The following is a 17,579-nucleotide window of genomic DNA, read 5'->3' as shown; positions in this document are numbered from 1 at the left end:
TTTTTTTTTTTTGCGGTACGCGGGCCTCTCACTGTTGTGGCCTCTCCTGTTGCGGAGCACAGGTTCTGGACACGCAGGCTCAGCGGCCATGGCTCACGGGCCCAGCTGCTCCGCGGCATGTGGGATCTTCCCGGACTGGGGCACGAACCCGTGTCCCCTGCATCGGCAGGCGGACCCTCAACCACTGCGCCACCAGGGAAGCCCTGGAGTGACCTTATGTCCAAATAAAACATTGGAGGTTCTATCATCATAGATTAAAAGAAAGGGGAAGAACAGCTATTGGAGGACATCTAGCAGTCTGCCATAGACCACCACTTCCATCCCTGAGATCTGTGAGCACCCTTTTTCCCAAATAGGGAAAATTCATACCTTACCTAAGAGGTATGACTTCAAAGTTCCATCTTTCAGAGACTAAACCCAGCTCAAAGACCAGGATATCTGAGTGACACAAAGTTCTCTCCATTCGGTCCAGATGTGGCTACCTGTGGACAGGTGATCCAGGAAGTGACTGGTGAGTTATTCCCCCATGCCCAGCACACACACACACACACACACACACACACACACACATACACACACACACCACTTCTGTGGTGGAATAGGAACAGGATAACTATAACAAAAAGTTCCCTTCCAAAAAAAAATATTGTAATGGGCAGAAATTTCAGAGATGTCTGCCCTGGCAATAGACTATTATAATTTTCTAGGTTAGCCCATCCAAAACCTCTGGTTCCTCTATCATCTCCATGACTACTGGCTTTGTTTTCTTGGAGGTCCTTCTTCGTCCATTAGCCTCCTCAATCACAGCTTCATTGGGCATTGGTGAGTCTGCCCTTCTTGGGGCTGCAAAACTTTCACATCCTACTTTTTGCTAGTGTAGGTTTAGGTACTTAAGTTTGCATTGTACTCAGTCAGGCTTTGGCAGGCCAGGTTTATGGTTTCTCTGGTAAAGAATTTCCTCTTAACTTAACAGGCATCCAGTCTTTCTTCTGGTCAGTTGCAGTGTAAAAATTGTACCCAAAGAAATCATCTAGACATTATGTGTGTGTGTGTGTGTGTGTGTGTGCAATGAGAAGCCCGTGCGCCACAACGAAGAGTAGCCCCCGCTCACCGCACCTAGGGAAAGCCCACGTGCAGCAACGAAGACCCAACGCACCAAAAATAAATAAATTAAATAAAATAAATAAATTTATTAAAAAAAATCCAGGAGATCAGGTTTGCAAAAGGCAAACTATGTCACAATTGCTTTGCACTTTTGCTTATCCAAGTGCAATACAGTGTTTTCTGAGCTGGAATATTTATACATGTACCCTTGCAGTGAACAAAGTTCATTCTCTGGAGGAAAAATTGACCTTGTAAGTCAAAGATCCTGGTCCAACTGAATTCTCTTATACTTTGTTCCTTCTCAAGTGGTTTTACCTCCCCATGTGTTTGATACCTGTGATCCAAGGAAATAAGGGCTCTCAGATGTGTATCAAGACTGCGTTTATCTCTTTAAAATTTTAAATCTTAAACCTAGATTTGTGAAATATGTTTTAGAGCAGAGATCAGCAAAGTTTTACTATAAAGGTTCAGATAGTAATGTTTTCATCTTTGCAGACCACATAATGTCTGTTGCCATTTCTCAATCATGACATTGTGGTGTGAGAGCAATCATAGTACATAGATTAGTGAGTGTGCCTATGTTCCAACAAAATTTTACTTACAAAAAATGTGGCGGACCTAATTTGGCACATGGGTTGTCATTTGCGGACCCTTGTTTTAGATAATTGTGTGAAATAAATTTAAAAAGTTACCTTTTTAAAAGAGTTAAAAAGAGTTTTAAAAGAGTTAAAAAGAGTTTAAAAAGAGTTTAAAAGAGTTACCTTGCAGATCATATCAGTCCACAGATATGGACTATCGTTGGTCCTTTCTCTTCTCTCTCTGCGTGTAGAGTCCTTTCTTTTACACAAACACTCAACCTAACTTCTGGTGTTTGAGACCGGCACTTCCCTCCGCTTGGTTTCACTTTACAGTCATGTATCAATGTTCTGACCATTGGTGAACCTAAATACAACAGGAAATTTCTTTAACTTCAATAACCATCTTTACAGTGGAGATAGCAAGTTGCTACCAACTGTGCTCAGTCACAGGTGAAGCAACCAGTGTGTTTTTCTGTCGGCCTCGACTGTGGGCTGGCTTTGCCTACAGGCTCCTGATCTTCAGGTACCGTGAGTACACATGAGCTGGCATGGCCTCCCACACCCAGACAAATTCTACTGCTGTCCCTGATGGGGCATCAGGTTTCCTACTGACCTCTGACCTCTGTCACTCATTAGCTATGTGAGTTTAGGATAATTACCTAAACTTCCTAAGCTTCAGTTTCCTAGTAAGCAAGATGGAGATCATGATAATATCTACCTAGAGCAGTGCCTGGACTATATTAAACAGTCCATAGATTTTATCTACAAGAGTGAATTTGGTATCAGCCAGTTATATAATTTATGATGATTATAATATTGCTGGTTCGCCTTAATTTTCATCTGAATGTTTTGATATATGAACAACAAGTAAAATTTGAGTTTTGTTTGCTTGTTTTGTTCATTTTAATCATGGTCTAACATGAATATTTTCTATACACTGGTAGAGCATGTTTTACTATTCAGTTGCCCTAAATTTTCTTAAAAGTCCACTTAAAAAAAAAAAATTAGGGCTTCCCTGGTGGCGCAGTGGTTGGGAGTCCGCCTGCCGATGCAGGGGATGCGGGTTCGTGCCCCGGTCCGGGAAGATTCCACATGCCGCGGAGCGGCTGGGCCCGTGAGCCATGGCCGCTGGGCCTGCGCGTCCGGAGCCTATGCTCCATAGCGGGAGAGGCCACAACAGTGAGAGGCCCGCGTACCACAACAACAACAACAAAAAAAAATTAGCATAACTTTAAACAATAGAGCAGACAGCACAAAAGAGTAAAGCACAAAATTAAGTAACAGAAATAAATACTAAGGACAATTCAGTATTTTACCCACTGAATCTTAACATTTGCCTGTGCCTCTGGCCCACTCTCTTCTCACACAAACCTTGCTTCCTTTTCTTTTCTGATAGTGCTTAAACACTAGTCAGACTGGTTTTATTTTATTTTATTTATTTATTTTGTAAATATTTATTTATTTATTTATTTGGCCGCACTGGGTCTTAGTTGTGGCAGGTGGGCTCCTTAGTTGCAGCTCCCAGCTAATTAGTTGCAGCTTATGGGCTCCTTAGCTGCAGCATGCAAACTCTCAGTTGCGGCATGCATGTGGGATCTTGTTCCCTGACCAGTCCCCTGCATTGGGAGCGCAGAGTCTTATCCACTGTGCCACCAGGGAAGTCCCCAGACTGGCTTTAGATTTGCTGTGGGACATCATCCAGAAGTCACATTCCTAGATCCCCACCTCCAAAGATTCTGATTTAGTAGCTTCAGGATAGGGCTCGAAGTCTGTACTTTTAAATGCTTCCCATCCATGAGGCAGATGTATGGGAGATTTGGGGACCTCTGTTCCACACTCTAACTCGTGTTCTCATCCAAGGGCTTCCCCCCAATCCCCGCTACCATTTCTCTGTGCCCACCAGTGCCAAATTTGTGCCAGCCTCCAGCCTCTGCAGCCAGTCTTGAACACTTACAACAACGCTGCAGCGAAGAAGATATTCTTCTTTTAAAGTTTTTTTAATTTAAGTATAGTTAATTTACAATGTTGTGTTTCAAGTGTACAGCAAAGTGATTCAGTTGTACATATATATATATGTATATATACATATATGTGTATATGTGTATATATAAGTGTATATATGTGTATATATATACATATATATATATACACTCACATAGTTTTTCAGATATTTTTCCTTATAGGTTATTACAAGATATTGAGTATAGTTCCCTGTGCTATACAGTACGTCCTTGTTGTTTACCTATTTTATCTACAGTAGTATGTATGTCTTGTTTTCTATGTCTATGAGTCTAATTTCTGTTTTGTAAATAAGTTCATTTGTATTTTTTTTAGATTCCACATATAAGTGATATCATATGATATTTGTCTTTGTCTGACTTAACTTCACTTAATATGATAATCTAGGTCTATCCATGTTGCTACAAATGGCATTATTTCATTCTTCCTTATGGCTGAGTAGTGTTCCATTGTATATGTGTACTACATCTTTATCCATTCATCTGTCTATGGACATTTAGGTTGTTTCTATGTCTTGGCTATTGTGAATAGTGTCACCAGAACATTGAGTGCATGTATCTTTTCATATTGGAGTTTTCGCCAGGTATGTACCCAGTAGTGGGACTGCAGGATTATATGGTAGCTCTATTTTTGGTTTTTTAAGGAGCCTCCATACTGTTTTCTATAGTGGCTGCACCAATTTACATGCTCAACAACAGTGTACGAGGGTTCATTTTTATCCACACCCTCTCTAGCATTTATTATTTGTAGACTTTTTAATGATGGCCATTTTTACTGATGTGACGTGATACCTCACTGTGGTTTTGATATGAATTTCTCTAATAATTAGTGATGTTAAGCATCTTTTCACATGCCTGTTGGCTGTCTGTATGTCTTCTTTGGAGAAATGTCTATTTAGGTCTTCTGCCCATTTTTTGATTTAGTTGGTTTTTTTTTTTTGATATTAAGCCTCATGGGCTGTTTGTATATTTTGAAAATTAATCCCTTGTCAGTAGCATCATTTGCAAATATTTTCTCCCAGTTCATAGGCTTTTTCATTTTGTTTATGGTTTCCTTTGAGTCCCATTTGTTTATTTTTGTTTTTATTTCCATTACTCTAGGAGATGGATCCAAAAAAATATGGCTGCTATTTATGTCAAAGAATGTTCCGCCTATGTTTTCCTTTAGGAGTTTTATAGTATCCTGTCTTACATTTAGATCTTTAATCCATTTTGAGTTTATTTTTGTGTGTGGTGTTAGGGAGTGTTCTAATATCATTCTTTTACATGTAGCTGTCCAGTTTTCCCAGCACCACTTATTGAAGAGACTGTCTTTTCTCCATTGTATATTCTTGCTTCCTTTGTCATAGATTAATTGACAAAAGGAAGAAAGTGTCGCAAGAGAAAAGGGGTCCTCTATTCCTTAAAAGCTCTTTTCATCCTAAACAAGGGAAAGTCAGCTCAAACTGATGTTAAAAAAAATTATTGGATTATATAAATAAAAGGTTCAGGATTCAATCCAGCTCTGGAATTGGTTGGAGGTCACCTTATAAACTGCCCCAGCTTCAACAGGTTTCCTACAGCAGGGATTTTATAAATACTTGTTGACTTGAATTAAGGCTATGAATTTTTATAAGGGGTTAATATTTATTAATGTTTAATTTATTAATATTAATGTTTGCAATATTTTACTAACATTCTTCAGTATGTAATATTTGATTTTCTTTTTGATCAGAGTTTGGGGGACAGATTTTTTTTTAATTTCAAGTAGTTGGGGATTTTTTCTATGTTTTTATTTTGCTTTTTAATTCTAGATTTATTGCCTCCTGGCAGAAATAGTGGATATATTATTTCTGTGTTTTGGAATTTTTTGTTTTTCTTCTTGAAAATTCCTTTTTTAGATTTGTTAATATAGTCAGTCTGATTACAGTCAGAGATTGGCAGCGAAGCTATTTTTCCTCTCTAGGGTGACTTTCTATAGCTGGGCAAATACATTATATATCTCTTTTATACTTGAACTTTAGATGGAAAGCTAATTTCCATCTACTCTACCTATTCCAAACTATTTGGATAATTTGCCCTATATATTACTGTTCTCTTGTGAGTATAATAATAATAATGCATACCTTATGAGGTTATCAGGATTAAATGAGTTAATACATGTAAAATGCTTAGCACTGTGCCTGGTCCATGGTCCTCAATAATAGCTTCAGATAATATTATTTAATTTTTTCTGAACCTGCAGTTTTGCTTTCAGTAGCATTCCACTTTGATAGACACATAGGGGTTTTGAATTAGCCCAACTTCTTTCTAACCAAGAAAAACAAGGCAAAAGATGAAGAGCAAAGGGGAAAGAAACAAAACCTCCCTACAGGAGGAGTAAGTGTGATGTATGACTTTACGCAGAAAACCCTTTCAAAAAAAAAGTCACGTTGATTTTCTTTTAAACATATTCTACCAGGTTCTGTAAGAGAATATGCAAAGCTACTGAGCAATGTACCCAGCTCAATTCTAATAATGAGAGATACTAATCTTCTACTTTTCTGAAATGGTTAAGTGGACTTGTTCCTCTCCACCATTTAACTGTGTAAACCTTCCCGGCAGGGATTAGGGCTTTCATTTCTGGTCCCACCTGCTGTGCACAGGTATGTGCCTGACAGCCTGTGAAACACATTATGAGTTTCATGGGGGTTAAAGAGCCCCAGTTTCAGAATCCAGCAGGCCTGGACCAAATTCCAGTTCAGCCACTCAGAAATTACATAATCTGCCTTAACGATCTATGCCTGGGGCTCCATTCACTTGCTAGTTATTATTGGCCAATTATCGTGGTTCTTGTTTGCATGTATGTGCGGATAATACCTTGAGATAGTCATGGAAAAGTGCTTTGGTTAAAGTTTTACATACTTTATATCTCATTAACTCCACACAGCCCCCCAAGGTAGGTGTGTTTTACAGATGAATACATGTAAGGTGATAACGGAAAAGTAATCACCAAATTATGATTCCTTTTATATATAAACAATGAGGTAAGATTTTTAAAATCTGCCAATAATAACTAGCAAGTGGTGTTTGGTGATTCTTTTAGTGATGCTAATTAAAATTTTTATGAAGTATTGCTTATTCTCAGTGCAAGTCTATCAAAAATGACTAATGGTGTAGCCTTGCATTCCTTCCTATTCTTGGTTCTCAAACTACATATCCTGGTATGTGTAATTTGCAAACACCTGATTTTTAGTATTCAGATTTGCCAAGCATCCTATCAGATGGGTGACTTCACAGACACTGGTATAAATGTTACTCACCTTCAAACAGATGAAAACTTTGTGAGGCTGCTAAAGCCACCTGCGCACCCCAACTCTTCCCTACTTAAAAGGTTGTCCTCTGAACTCCCATATCTGAGGGTAAACATTTGGCGAAAGATCAATTCACACTGTGCAGTGACTTTGTTTACATGTTTTCTCGTATAGTACTCTCAGCTTTGAGTCACGGGAGGCCGCAGGAAGCCGAAGAGCCGGTCATCCTCGCACGGGTGCATTTTTTTTTTTCTCATTTCTTATTTGACTTCTGGCCTTGGGAGGGGCAATGCAGCCGCGGGATACTAATCTTCAGAGCGAATTTAAGCCAGCCTTATCCCTCACCGTAGTCATTCACTCCCTCTTCGCGTTCATATTCTCCCAGCGGGACTTACTGCCACGCGAAATTCTTTCAGAATTAATTGGCCACAGGGCACCCTTCCAGAGCCAAACCCACAGGCGACTCTACACACGCAGCTGGCCCGGAGACCGTCAACTCTCACCCGACGCGGAATCAGTCCATCTCTCGGCGACCAATCAGCGCTCCGCACGCTGCCGCGCCAGCCAATCCCTGCAAACACACGTTGCTTCTGCCAACTTTTGCCGCTACCCATCCCCGGAGGCCAGGGTTCGAGCCGGGGGCGTGGTTGCGGGGTTCGGCCCGCCTTCCCCGGAAGGCTTGATGCCTTCCAATTGGCTGCAACTGGCAGTGGCTTGGCGACCATTGGCTGCTGCCGCCGGTAGCCTCGGCGGGCGGGGAAGCCGAGATAGCTGTAGAGTTAGTATTGCAGAAAGAGTGAGTTTCCTGTCTACCTGGCACGCCTGATCTCGGTCGCACTCCTTGCTTCACCTCAAGTAGCCTTGAGTAGAAGCACGGAGGTGAGGCCGCCTGGAGGCGGAGCGACAGGGTGGTCTTCCCGGACCTGCTCCGGGCAGTGGGAGAGGGAAGCCGCCGTGGAGGTCCAGGATGGCGGAACCGGCGTCCGGACGTGTGTGGACCTCACAGGTAAGAGAAAACTGAGAGTAATTGTCGCGCTGGTTGGATCCCAGGGCTTGCCCCTCTCCTCCTCAACCCAGTTCACCAGCGTTAGGACGCCGATTAGGCCCAAGTTACTTCATCTGTTAAATGGGGAAAGGGCGGTAATAACCTCGCTTCGGGGGGCCTGGGTGAAGATTCACTGAGATACCGTTCTGTGATGGGCACAGTGCTTCCTGGTTCTTAGTAGGTGCACAGACAACAGAAGGTCCATTCCCTCACACCAGGCTTTGACGGAGCTGCGTTGTTAAGAGGCAGTGTTTTCCGAGTGCTTACTATCTTCCAAGTTCGGTACTAAATATATTAACTCTTGTAATTCCTCAATAAATTAATGTTGCTGTTATCCCTAATTTACAATTAAGAAAGATTACCTGAGATTTTTTAGGTTCAGCAGCCAAGACAAAATATGGCAAATTCAACATGATGTCAGATTTTTAGAGTCTCTTGCAGCCTTTGATCAGCTTCCAGTGTTTTACAGAATAGACCTTTAGTCTCTGGAGGCAGAGGTCCTGGGTTGGAATTCTGGCTCCATCACTTATGGGCTGTGTGATCTTGGACAAGTGACTTAACCTCCGTGTTAATACTTTCCCTTTCTGTAAAATAGAGACAATAATAGGATGGGCTCTTAAGGTTATTTATGAGGATTAAATGAAATAATACAATTTGAAGTGGCCAGAAAGACTGATCACATAGTAAATGATCAATAAATGTTAGCTATTATTATGTTTTTTTTTTATTTTTTTTATTATTATGTTTTTAAATAAAGGATTAGAGCATTAGGAGCTTGAACATTAACTTGGACTCAAACTTAAAGCTGTGACATTATTAGAAATTAATATTGTCTTAAGTGTTGTAAAAGTCTCATTGGTGTTATAAAGCTTGTCCTAAAATAAGCCAAAGTGAGCACTGAATCGGAGTATCATCAGTCACACTGCAGATGAAGACTTACCCTGTTGCATTCCTGCTACAGCCAGTCTCAAAAATGAGAAGCTACCGTACTTGACTAATTGGAAAAGCTAAATTACTAATTCAAAATTGATTGGCAATTAAGCCTATGCTGGAATTTTTATGTTAGGTAGAAAATATTTAATTTACAAGGCCTTGGTTTGCACATCTTGGGGAAGATCTATGGCATGTTAAATTGAAGCTATTCACATACATGAAACATATCAATCAGGTAATGGAAGGTGAAACAATTCTGATATGAGTTTCTTCAATACGTGAATTCTGACTTAATCATACTACATAAGTACAAACGGATTTTTATGGCATTCACTTTTTATTAGAGGTTAAAATGTTTATTATATTCCATAGTTAATTAAAACCTATGGCCATTTCACTGTCATTTGACAAAAATTAAAATTGTATCTGTCAAAGACTGTGGTGCTGATAGATGGCCTCAAGAAAATATTTTTTTTTTGGTGGTACGCGGGCCTCTCACTGTTGTGGCCTCTCCCGTTGCGGAGCATAGGCTCTGGACGCGCAGGCTCAGTGGCCACGGCTCACGGGCCTAGCCACTTCACGGTATGTGGGATCTCCCCAGACCGGGGCGCGAACCCGTGTCCGCTGCATCGGCAGGCGGACTCTCAACCACTGCGCCACCAGGGAAGCCCAAGAAAATTTTTTAACCTGTGAAGGCTGCCCACTCAATGGTGGCAGCAACTGCCTACACTAGTAGTCACTTCAAAAACATAAACATAGAAAACGTGACCAAAAAGGTTAGAGTAAGAAAGAAAAAAGGTGGACATTACTTAGCACCTGGCTGTAGAATTGTCAAGAGTATATAACCCATTTATGGAGCTGTTAGATTCTGATACAGTTAAGTGGTACCTGTTTTCTCTGACATGGAAGTGTTGGAGAGTTTCCTGCTATAAGGTCAGGAAGGAGAATAAAAGAAAGAGGGAGTTCAGAATGGTATTTAAAACATTTCCTGACATTCTCCACAGATAGAGATTGCAATAGGGCATATTGCATGCTTTCTTTTCAATTAATGTGAGTGCCCTATTATATTAAGAGAGCACCAAGACCTTGATAACCCCAATATTGTTCCCCTATCCGCACCCCATCTTGGTTTTTGAGAGATTCTCTGTCTTGCCTGTCTAAACACAGATGATCAGTTTAGAAAGTAACTGTTATTCCCTTTGGACTTAACCCTTGCATGGATTTTTTTCATCAAGATTAACTGCCTGGTTAAATACTTCATTGGGCTAAAAGAGAGATTTCCAAGTTTATACTTACTTTATTTTCTTCCTTTCCTACCTCCTACTCCACCACCACTAGAGAGGCTCATTAATAGGAGTTTTTAACATTGGCGGAGGAGCTAACATAGTCTTAAGAGGGGTCCAGGAAAGAAGAGTAGAAATTAGGCAATGAGCTTGGCCAAAATATAAAAGGGCCCATAAGACATATTAGGGAGTTTGGATTTTATACTAACCAGTAGGAGTGAATGATAACTAAGGTAAACACCTTAAAGTTTCAGATTCTCATCTTTATAGGTAGTTTTTATTGCTTACTTTTTGTATGCTAGATTTACCTAAAGGTAATGTTGTCTATGCTAACAGTAGCTTTCCACTTCATCTTTGATTTCTATCAAAGAGTTTTGAAAATACTCTTATCTGCTAGCCACAGGAACCTGGCATGTGACCTTTGGATTTAAAGAATGTTGTTTAATCATAATGATCCTTAGTAATGGATAAATTAAATTTATTTTTCAAGTCCTCTCTAAGAACTTGTGTTTGTTTATAACATACCCTTAAATAAGGTCATTGTACTGGCTAACAAGTTGGCAGTCTCTTGAGTGGAAATGGGATCTATTCCTGACTGGCAGACTTTTTAAATGAGCTAATCCACTTCTTATGGGTAGGATCTATAATTATTAGATATTTCACATCACTTTCATAGATCCAAAATTCTATATTACTGAATTTTCTATATATACTTTCCCGTGTTTCTGAAGGGATATACCACCCCAAAACATGCCACTTCAGAATAAAGGTTACTTTGAGCTGAAGGCAATTAAGAAGCAGTAGACACGGAAAGAACTATTTATCCTTCCACTATCTGCCTAAAAATGGGACATAAATATCCTTTGGTGAAGGTCTTCCCTCTCCTCTCTCCTATACCAAGAGAATAACTGCTATCACTGGAGACAGAAAGTTGAACTGAGATGGTCTACACAAACAAACTTCACTAAAATAGCCTTTACCTTTTTTTTTTTTTTTTGGCTTTACCTTTTATTAGTGTCTTCCCATATATTTATCTTGCCATAATTTACCACCCCTAGAAGCTCAAACCCCTTTTCCCTTGTCTTGTCATTTCTCCAGAGTTTATCACCCTTTAAGATGGTGTATAAGCTCCGGGTATATAAGCTTCTCTGGGTCTCCAGTTATTTTCTATGAAAGCCTCTTTGCATAAAAAAATTAAATATTGACATCAAGTAAACTTTGCCTTTTTTTCTGTTAATCTATCTTTTGTCAATTTAATTGCAGGTCTCAGGGACAGAGCATAAGAAAATAGAGGAAAAGTTTTTCTTTTCCTCCCTGAACTTCTGTATCATTTTATTTTAGTTTTTTCATATCATATCTTTTTTCATTATTTTTTTCAGCACAATTTGTTTGCAGTATTTACTCTTTTTTTTTTAACATCTTTATTGGAGTATAATTGCTTTACAATGGTGTGTTAGTTTCTGCTCTATAACAAAGTGAATCAGCTATACATATACGTATATCCCCATATCTCTTCCCTCTTGCGTCTCCCTCCCTCCCGCCCTCTCTATCCCACCCCTCTAGGTGGTCACAAAGCACTGAGCTCATCTTCCTGTGCTATGCGGCTGCTTCACACTAGCTATCTATTTTACGTTTGGTAGTGTATATATGTCCATGCCATCTCTCACTTTGTCCCAGCTTACCCTTCCCCCTCCCCATGTCCTCAAGTCCATTCTCTAGTAGGTCTGCATCTTTTTTTTTTTTTTTTTGCTGTACACGGGCCTCTCACTGTTGTGGCCTCTCCCGTTGCAGAGCACAGGCTCCGGATGCGCGGGCTCAGCGGCCATGGCTCACGGGCCCAGCCGCTCCGTGGCACGTGGGATCTTCCCGGACCGGGGCACGAACATGTGTCCCCTGCATTGGCAGGCGGACTCTCAACCACTGCGCCACCAGGGAAGCCCGGTCTGCATCTTTATTCCTGTCTTGGCCCTAGGTTCTTCATGACCACTTTTTTTTTTTTTATTCCATATATATGTGTTAGCATACGGTATTTGTTTTTCTCTTTCTGACTTACTTCACTCTGTATGACAGACTCTGAGTCCATCCACCTCACTACAAATAACTCAGTTTCGTTTCTTTTTATGGCTGAGTGATATTCCATTGTATATATGTGCCACACCTTCTTTATCCATTCATCTGTCAATGGACACTTACTTTGTTTCCATGTCCTGGCTATTGTAAATAGAGCTGCAATGAACATTTTGGTACATGACTCTTTTTGAATTATGGTTTTCTCAGGGTATATGCCCAGTAGTGAGATTGCTGGGTCATATGGTAGTTCTATTTGTAGTTTTTTAAGGAACTTCCATACTGTTCTCCATAGTGGCTGTATCAATTTATATTCCCACCAACAGTGCAAGAGGGTTCCCTTTTCTCCATACCCTCTCCAGCATTCATTGTTTCTAGATTTTTTGATGATGGCCATTCTAACCGGTGTGAGATGATATCTCATTGTAATTTTGATTTGCATTTCTGTAATGATTAATGATGTTGTGCATTCTTTCATGTGTTTCCTGGAAATCTGTATATCTTCTTTGGAGAAATGTCTATTTAGGTCTTCTGCCCATTTTTGGATTGGGTTGTTTGTTTTTTTGATATTGAGCTGAATGAGCTGCTTGTAAATTTTGGAGATGAATCCTTTGTCCGTTGCTTCATTTGCAAATATTTTCTCCCATTCTGAGGGTTGTCTTTTTGTCTTGTTTATGGTTTCTTTGGTGTGAAAAAGCTTTTAAGTTTCATTAGGTCCCATTTGTTTATTTTTGTTTTTATTTCCATTTCTCTAGGAGGTGGGTCTAAAAGGATCTTGCTGTCATTTACGTCATAGAGTGTTCTGCCTATGTTTTCCTCTACGAGTTTCATAGTGTCTGGCCTTACATTTAGGTTTTTAATCCATTTTCAGTTTATTTTCGTGTATGGTGTTAGGGAGTGATCTAATTTCATTCTTTTACATATACCTGTCAAGTTTTCCCAGCACCATTTATTGAAGAGGCTGTCTTTTCTCCATTGTATATTCTTGCCTCCTTTATGAAAGATAAGGTGACCATATGTGCGTGAGTTTATCTCTGGGCTTTCTATCCTGTTCCATTGATCTATATTTCTGTTTTTGTGCCAGTACCATACTGTCTTGATTACTGTAGCTTTGTAGTATAGTCTGTAGTCAGGGAGCCTGCTCCCTTCAGCTCCATTTTTCTTTCTCAAGATTGCTTTGGCTATTTGGGGTCTTTTGTGTTTCCATACAAATTGTGAAATTTTTTGTTCTAGTTCTGTGAAAAATGCCAGTGGTAGTTTGATAGGGATTGCATTGAATCTGTAAATTGCTTTGGGTGGTAGAGTCATTTTCACAATATTGATTCTTCCAATCCAAGAACATGGTATATCTCTCCATCTATTTGTATCATCTTTAATTTCTTTCATCAGTGTCTTATAATTTTCTGCATACAGGTCTTTTGTCTCCATAGGTAGGTTTATTCCTAGATATTTTATTCTTTTTCTTGCAATGGTAAATGGGAGTGTTTTCTTGATTTTACTTTCAGATTTTTCATCATTAGTGTATAGGAATGCCAGAGATTTCTGTGCATTACTTCTGTATCCTGCTACTTTACCAAATTCATTCATTAGCTCTAGTATTTTTCTGGTAGCATCTTTAGGATTCTGTCTGTATAGTATCATGTCATCTGCAAACAGTGACAGCTTTACTTCTTTTCCGATATGGATTCCTTTTATTTCCTTCTCTTCTCTGATTGCTGTGGTTAAAACTTCTAAAACTATGTTGAATAAGTGTGGTGAGAGTGGTCAACCTTGTCTTATTCCTGATCTTAGTGGAAATGCTTTCAGTTTTTCACCATTGAGGACGATGTTGGCTGTGGGTTTGTCATATATGACCTTTATTATGTTGAGGAAAGTTCCCTCTATGCCTACTTTCTGCAGGGTTTTTATCATAAATGGGTGTTGAATTTTGTCGAAAGCTTTCTGTGCATCTATTGAGATGATCATATGGTTTTTCTCCTTCAATTTGTTAATATGGTGTATCACATTGATTGATTTGCGTATATTGAAGAATTCTTGCATTCCTGGAATAAACCCCACTTGATCATGGTGTATGATCCTTTTAATGTGCTGTTGGATTCTGTTTGCTAGTATTTTGTTGAGGATTTTTGCATCTATGTTCATCAGTGATGTTGGCCCGTAGTTTTCTTTCTTTGTGACATCCTTGTCTGGTTTTGGTATCAAGGTGATGGTGGCCTTGTAGAATGAGTTTGGGAGTGTTCCTCCCTCTGCTATATTTTGGAAGAGTTTGAGAAGGATAGGTGTTAGCTCTTCTCTAAATGTTTGATAGAATTCGCCTGTGAAGCCATCTGGTCCTGGGCTTTGGTTTGTTGGAAGATTTTTAATCACTGTCTCAATTTCAGTGCTTGTGACTGGTCTGTTCGTGTTTTCTCTTTCTTCCTGATTCAGTCTTGGCAGGTTGTGCATTTCTAAGAATTTGTCCATTTCTTCCAGGTTGTCCATTTTATTGGCATAGAGTTGCTTGTAGTAATCGCTCATGATCTTTTGTATTTCTGCAGTGTAAGTTGTTACTTCTCCTTTTTCATTTCTAATTCTGTTGATTTGAGTCTTCTCCCTTTTTTTCTTGATGAGTCTGGCTAGTTGTTTATCAATTTTGTATATCTTCTCAAAGAACCAGCTTTTAGTTTTACTGATCTTTGCTATCGTTTCCTTCATTTCTTTTTCATTTATTTCTGATCTGATCTTTATGATTTCTTTCCTTCTGCTAACTTTGGGGTTTTTTTGTTCTTCTTTCTCTAATTGCTTTAGGTGTAAGGTTAGGTTTTTTATTTGAGATGTTTCTTATTTCTTAAGGTAGGATTGTATTGCTATAAACTTCTCTCTTAGAACTGTTTTTGCTGCATCCCATAGGTTTTGGGTCATCGTGTTTTCATTGTTATTTGTTTCTAGGTGTTTTTTGATTTCCTCTTTGATTTCTTCAATGATCTCTTGGTTATTAAGTAGTGTATTGTTTAGCCTCCATGTGTTTGTATTTTTTACAGATTTTTTTCCTGTAATTGATATCTAGTCTCATAGTGTTGTGGTCAGAAAAGATTGATACGGTTTCAATTTTCTTAAGTTTACCAAGGATTGATTTGTGACCCCGGATATGATCTATCGTGGAGAATGTTCCATGAACCCTTGAGAAGAAAGTGTATTCTGTTATTTTTGGATGGAATGTCCTATAAATATCAATTAAGTCCATCTTGTTTAATGTGTCATTTAAAGCTTGTGTTTCCTTATTTATTTTCATTTTGGATGATCTGTCCATTGGTGAAAGTGGAGTGTTAAAGTCCCCTACTATGATTGTGTTACTGTCGTTTTCCCATTTTATGGCTGTTAATATTTGCCTTATGTATTGAGATGCTCCTATGTTGGGTGCATAAATATTTACAATTGTTATATCTTCTTCTTGGATCGATCCCTTAATCATTATGTAGTGTCCTTCTTTGTCTCTTGTAACAGTCTTTATTTTAAAGTCTATTTTGTCTGATATGAGAATTGCTATTCCAGCTTTCTTTTAGTTTCCATTTGCATGGAATATCTTTTTCCATCCCGTTACTTTCAGTCTGTATGTGTCTCTAGGTCTGAAGTGGGTCACTTGTAGACAGCATATATAAGGGTCTTGTTTTTGTATCCATTCAGCCAATCTGTGTCTTTTGGTGGGAGCATTTAGTCCATTTACATTTAAGGTAATTATCGATATGTCGATATGTATGTTCCTATTCCCATTTTCTGAATTGTTTTGGGTTCGTTATTATAGGTCTTTTCCTCCTCTTGTGTTTCCTGCCTAGAGAAGTTCCTTTAGCATTTGTTGTAAAGCTGGTTTGGTGGTGGTGAATTCTCTTAGCTTTTGTTTGTCTGCAAAGGTTTTAATTTCTCTGTCCAATCTGAATGAGATCCTTGCTGGGTAGAGTAATCTTTGTTGTAGGTTTTTGCCTTTCATCACTTTAAATATGTCCTGCCACTCCCTTCTGGCTTGCAGAGTTTCTGCTGAAAGATCAGCTGTGAACCTTATGGGGATTCCCTTGTGTGTTATTTGTTGTTTTTCCCTTGCTGCTTTTAATATTTTTTCTTTGTATTTAATTTTTGATAGTTTGATTATTATTTGTCTTGGCATGTTTCTCTTTGGATTTATCCTGTATGGGACTCTGTGTGCTTCCTGGACTTGATTAACTATTTCCTTCCGCATATTAGGGAAGTTTTCAACTATAATCTCTTCAAATATTTTCTCAGTCCCTTTCTTTTTCTCCTCTTCTTCTGGGACCCCTATAATTCGAATGTTGTTGCGTTTAATATTGTCCCAGAGGTCTCTGAGACTGTCCTCAGTTCTTTTCATTCTTTTTTCTTTATTCTTCTCTGCAGTAGTTTTTTCCACTATTTTATATTCCAGGTCACTTATCCGTTCTTCGGCCTAGTTATTCTGCTATTGATCCCTTCTAGAGAATTTTTAATTTCATTTATTGTGTTGTTCATCATTGTTTGTTTGCTCTTTAGTTCTTCTAGGTCCTTGTTAAACGTTTCTTGTATTATCTCCATTCTATTTGCAAGACTTTGGATCATCTTTATCATCATTACCTTGAATTCTTTTTCAGGTAGACTGCCTATTTCCTCTTCATTTGTTAGGTCTGGTGGGTTTTTACCTTGCTCCTTCATCTGCTGTGTTTCTCTGTATTCTCATTTTGCTTAACTTACTGTGTTTGGGGTCTTTTTGCAGGCTGCAGGTTCATAGTTCCCATTGTTTTTGTTGTCTGCCCCCAGTGGCTAAGGTTGGTTCAGTGGGTTGTGTAGGCTTCCTGGTGGAGGAGACTAGTGCCTGGGCTCTGGAAGATAAGGCAGGATCTTGTCTTTTTGGTGGGCAAGTTCATGTCTGGTGGTGTGTTTTGGTGTGTCTGTGACCTTATTATGATTTTAAGCAGCCTCTCTGCTAATGGGTGGGGCTGTGTTCCTGTCTTGCTAGTTGTTTGGCATAGGGTGTCCATTCAATGTAGCTTGCTGGTCATTGAGTGGAGTTGGGTGTTGGCGTTGAGATGGAGATCTCTGGGAGATTTTTGCCATTTGATATTATGTGGAGTTGGGAGGTCTCTGGTGGACCATTGTTCTGAATTTGGCTCTCCCACCTCAGAGGCAGAGCCCTGATGCCTGGCTGGAGCACCAAGAGCCTGTTATCCACACAGCTCAGAATAAAAGGGAGAAAGGAAAGAAAAGAAAAGAAAAGAAAGAAAGAAAGAAAGAAAGAAAGAAAGAAAGAAAGAAAGAAA

General features: G+C 39.3%; 2 protein-coding genes across 4 annotated transcripts in view; one reads left to right on the top strand and one right to left on the bottom strand.

Moving 5' to 3' along the window:
• The window catches only part of MCC (MCC regulator of WNT signaling pathway), a 462,283-nt gene extending 454,739 nt beyond the window's left edge, over nt 1-7,544 (bottom strand). The window contains exons 1-3 of one of the 3 annotated variants that reach the window (XM_029215919.1): nt 6,982-7,544; nt 1,866-2,046; nt 375-482 (exon numbers count right to left, since the gene is read on the bottom strand). In XM_029215919.1, coding sequence (XP_029071752.1) covers nt 375-463 — 89 coding nt within the window. In that variant the 5' untranslated portion in view covers nt 464-482; nt 1,866-2,046; nt 6,982-7,544. Of the gene's footprint in view, nt 1-374; nt 982-1,865; nt 2,047-6,981 lie in introns of those variants that run through there. The other 2 variants (XM_029215921.1, XM_029215920.1) reach the window with 2 other exon arrangements.
• Nucleotides 7,545-7,768: 224 nt separating this feature from the next.
• STARD4 (StAR related lipid transfer domain containing 4) overlaps nt 7,769-17,579 on the top strand; it is a 24,911-nt gene continuing 15,100 nt past the window's right edge. The window contains exon 1 of the mRNA XM_029215626.1: nt 7,769-7,978. Within this exon, the coding sequence (XP_029071459.1) occupies nt 7,940-7,978 (39 nt within the window). The 5' untranslated portion in view covers nt 7,769-7,939. The remainder of the gene's footprint in view (nt 7,979-17,579) is intronic.

The sequence above is a fragment of the Monodon monoceros genome, unplaced genomic scaffold (assembly GCF_005190385.1).
Source record: "Monodon monoceros isolate NGI ecotype Baffin Bay Population unplaced genomic scaffold, NGI_Narwhal_1 Super_Scaffold_12, whole genome shotgun sequence".
NCBI classification, from domain to species: domain Eukaryota; kingdom Metazoa; phylum Chordata; class Mammalia; order Artiodactyla; family Monodontidae; genus Monodon; species Monodon monoceros.
This window is presented reverse-complemented; position numbering and strand designations above follow the sequence as displayed.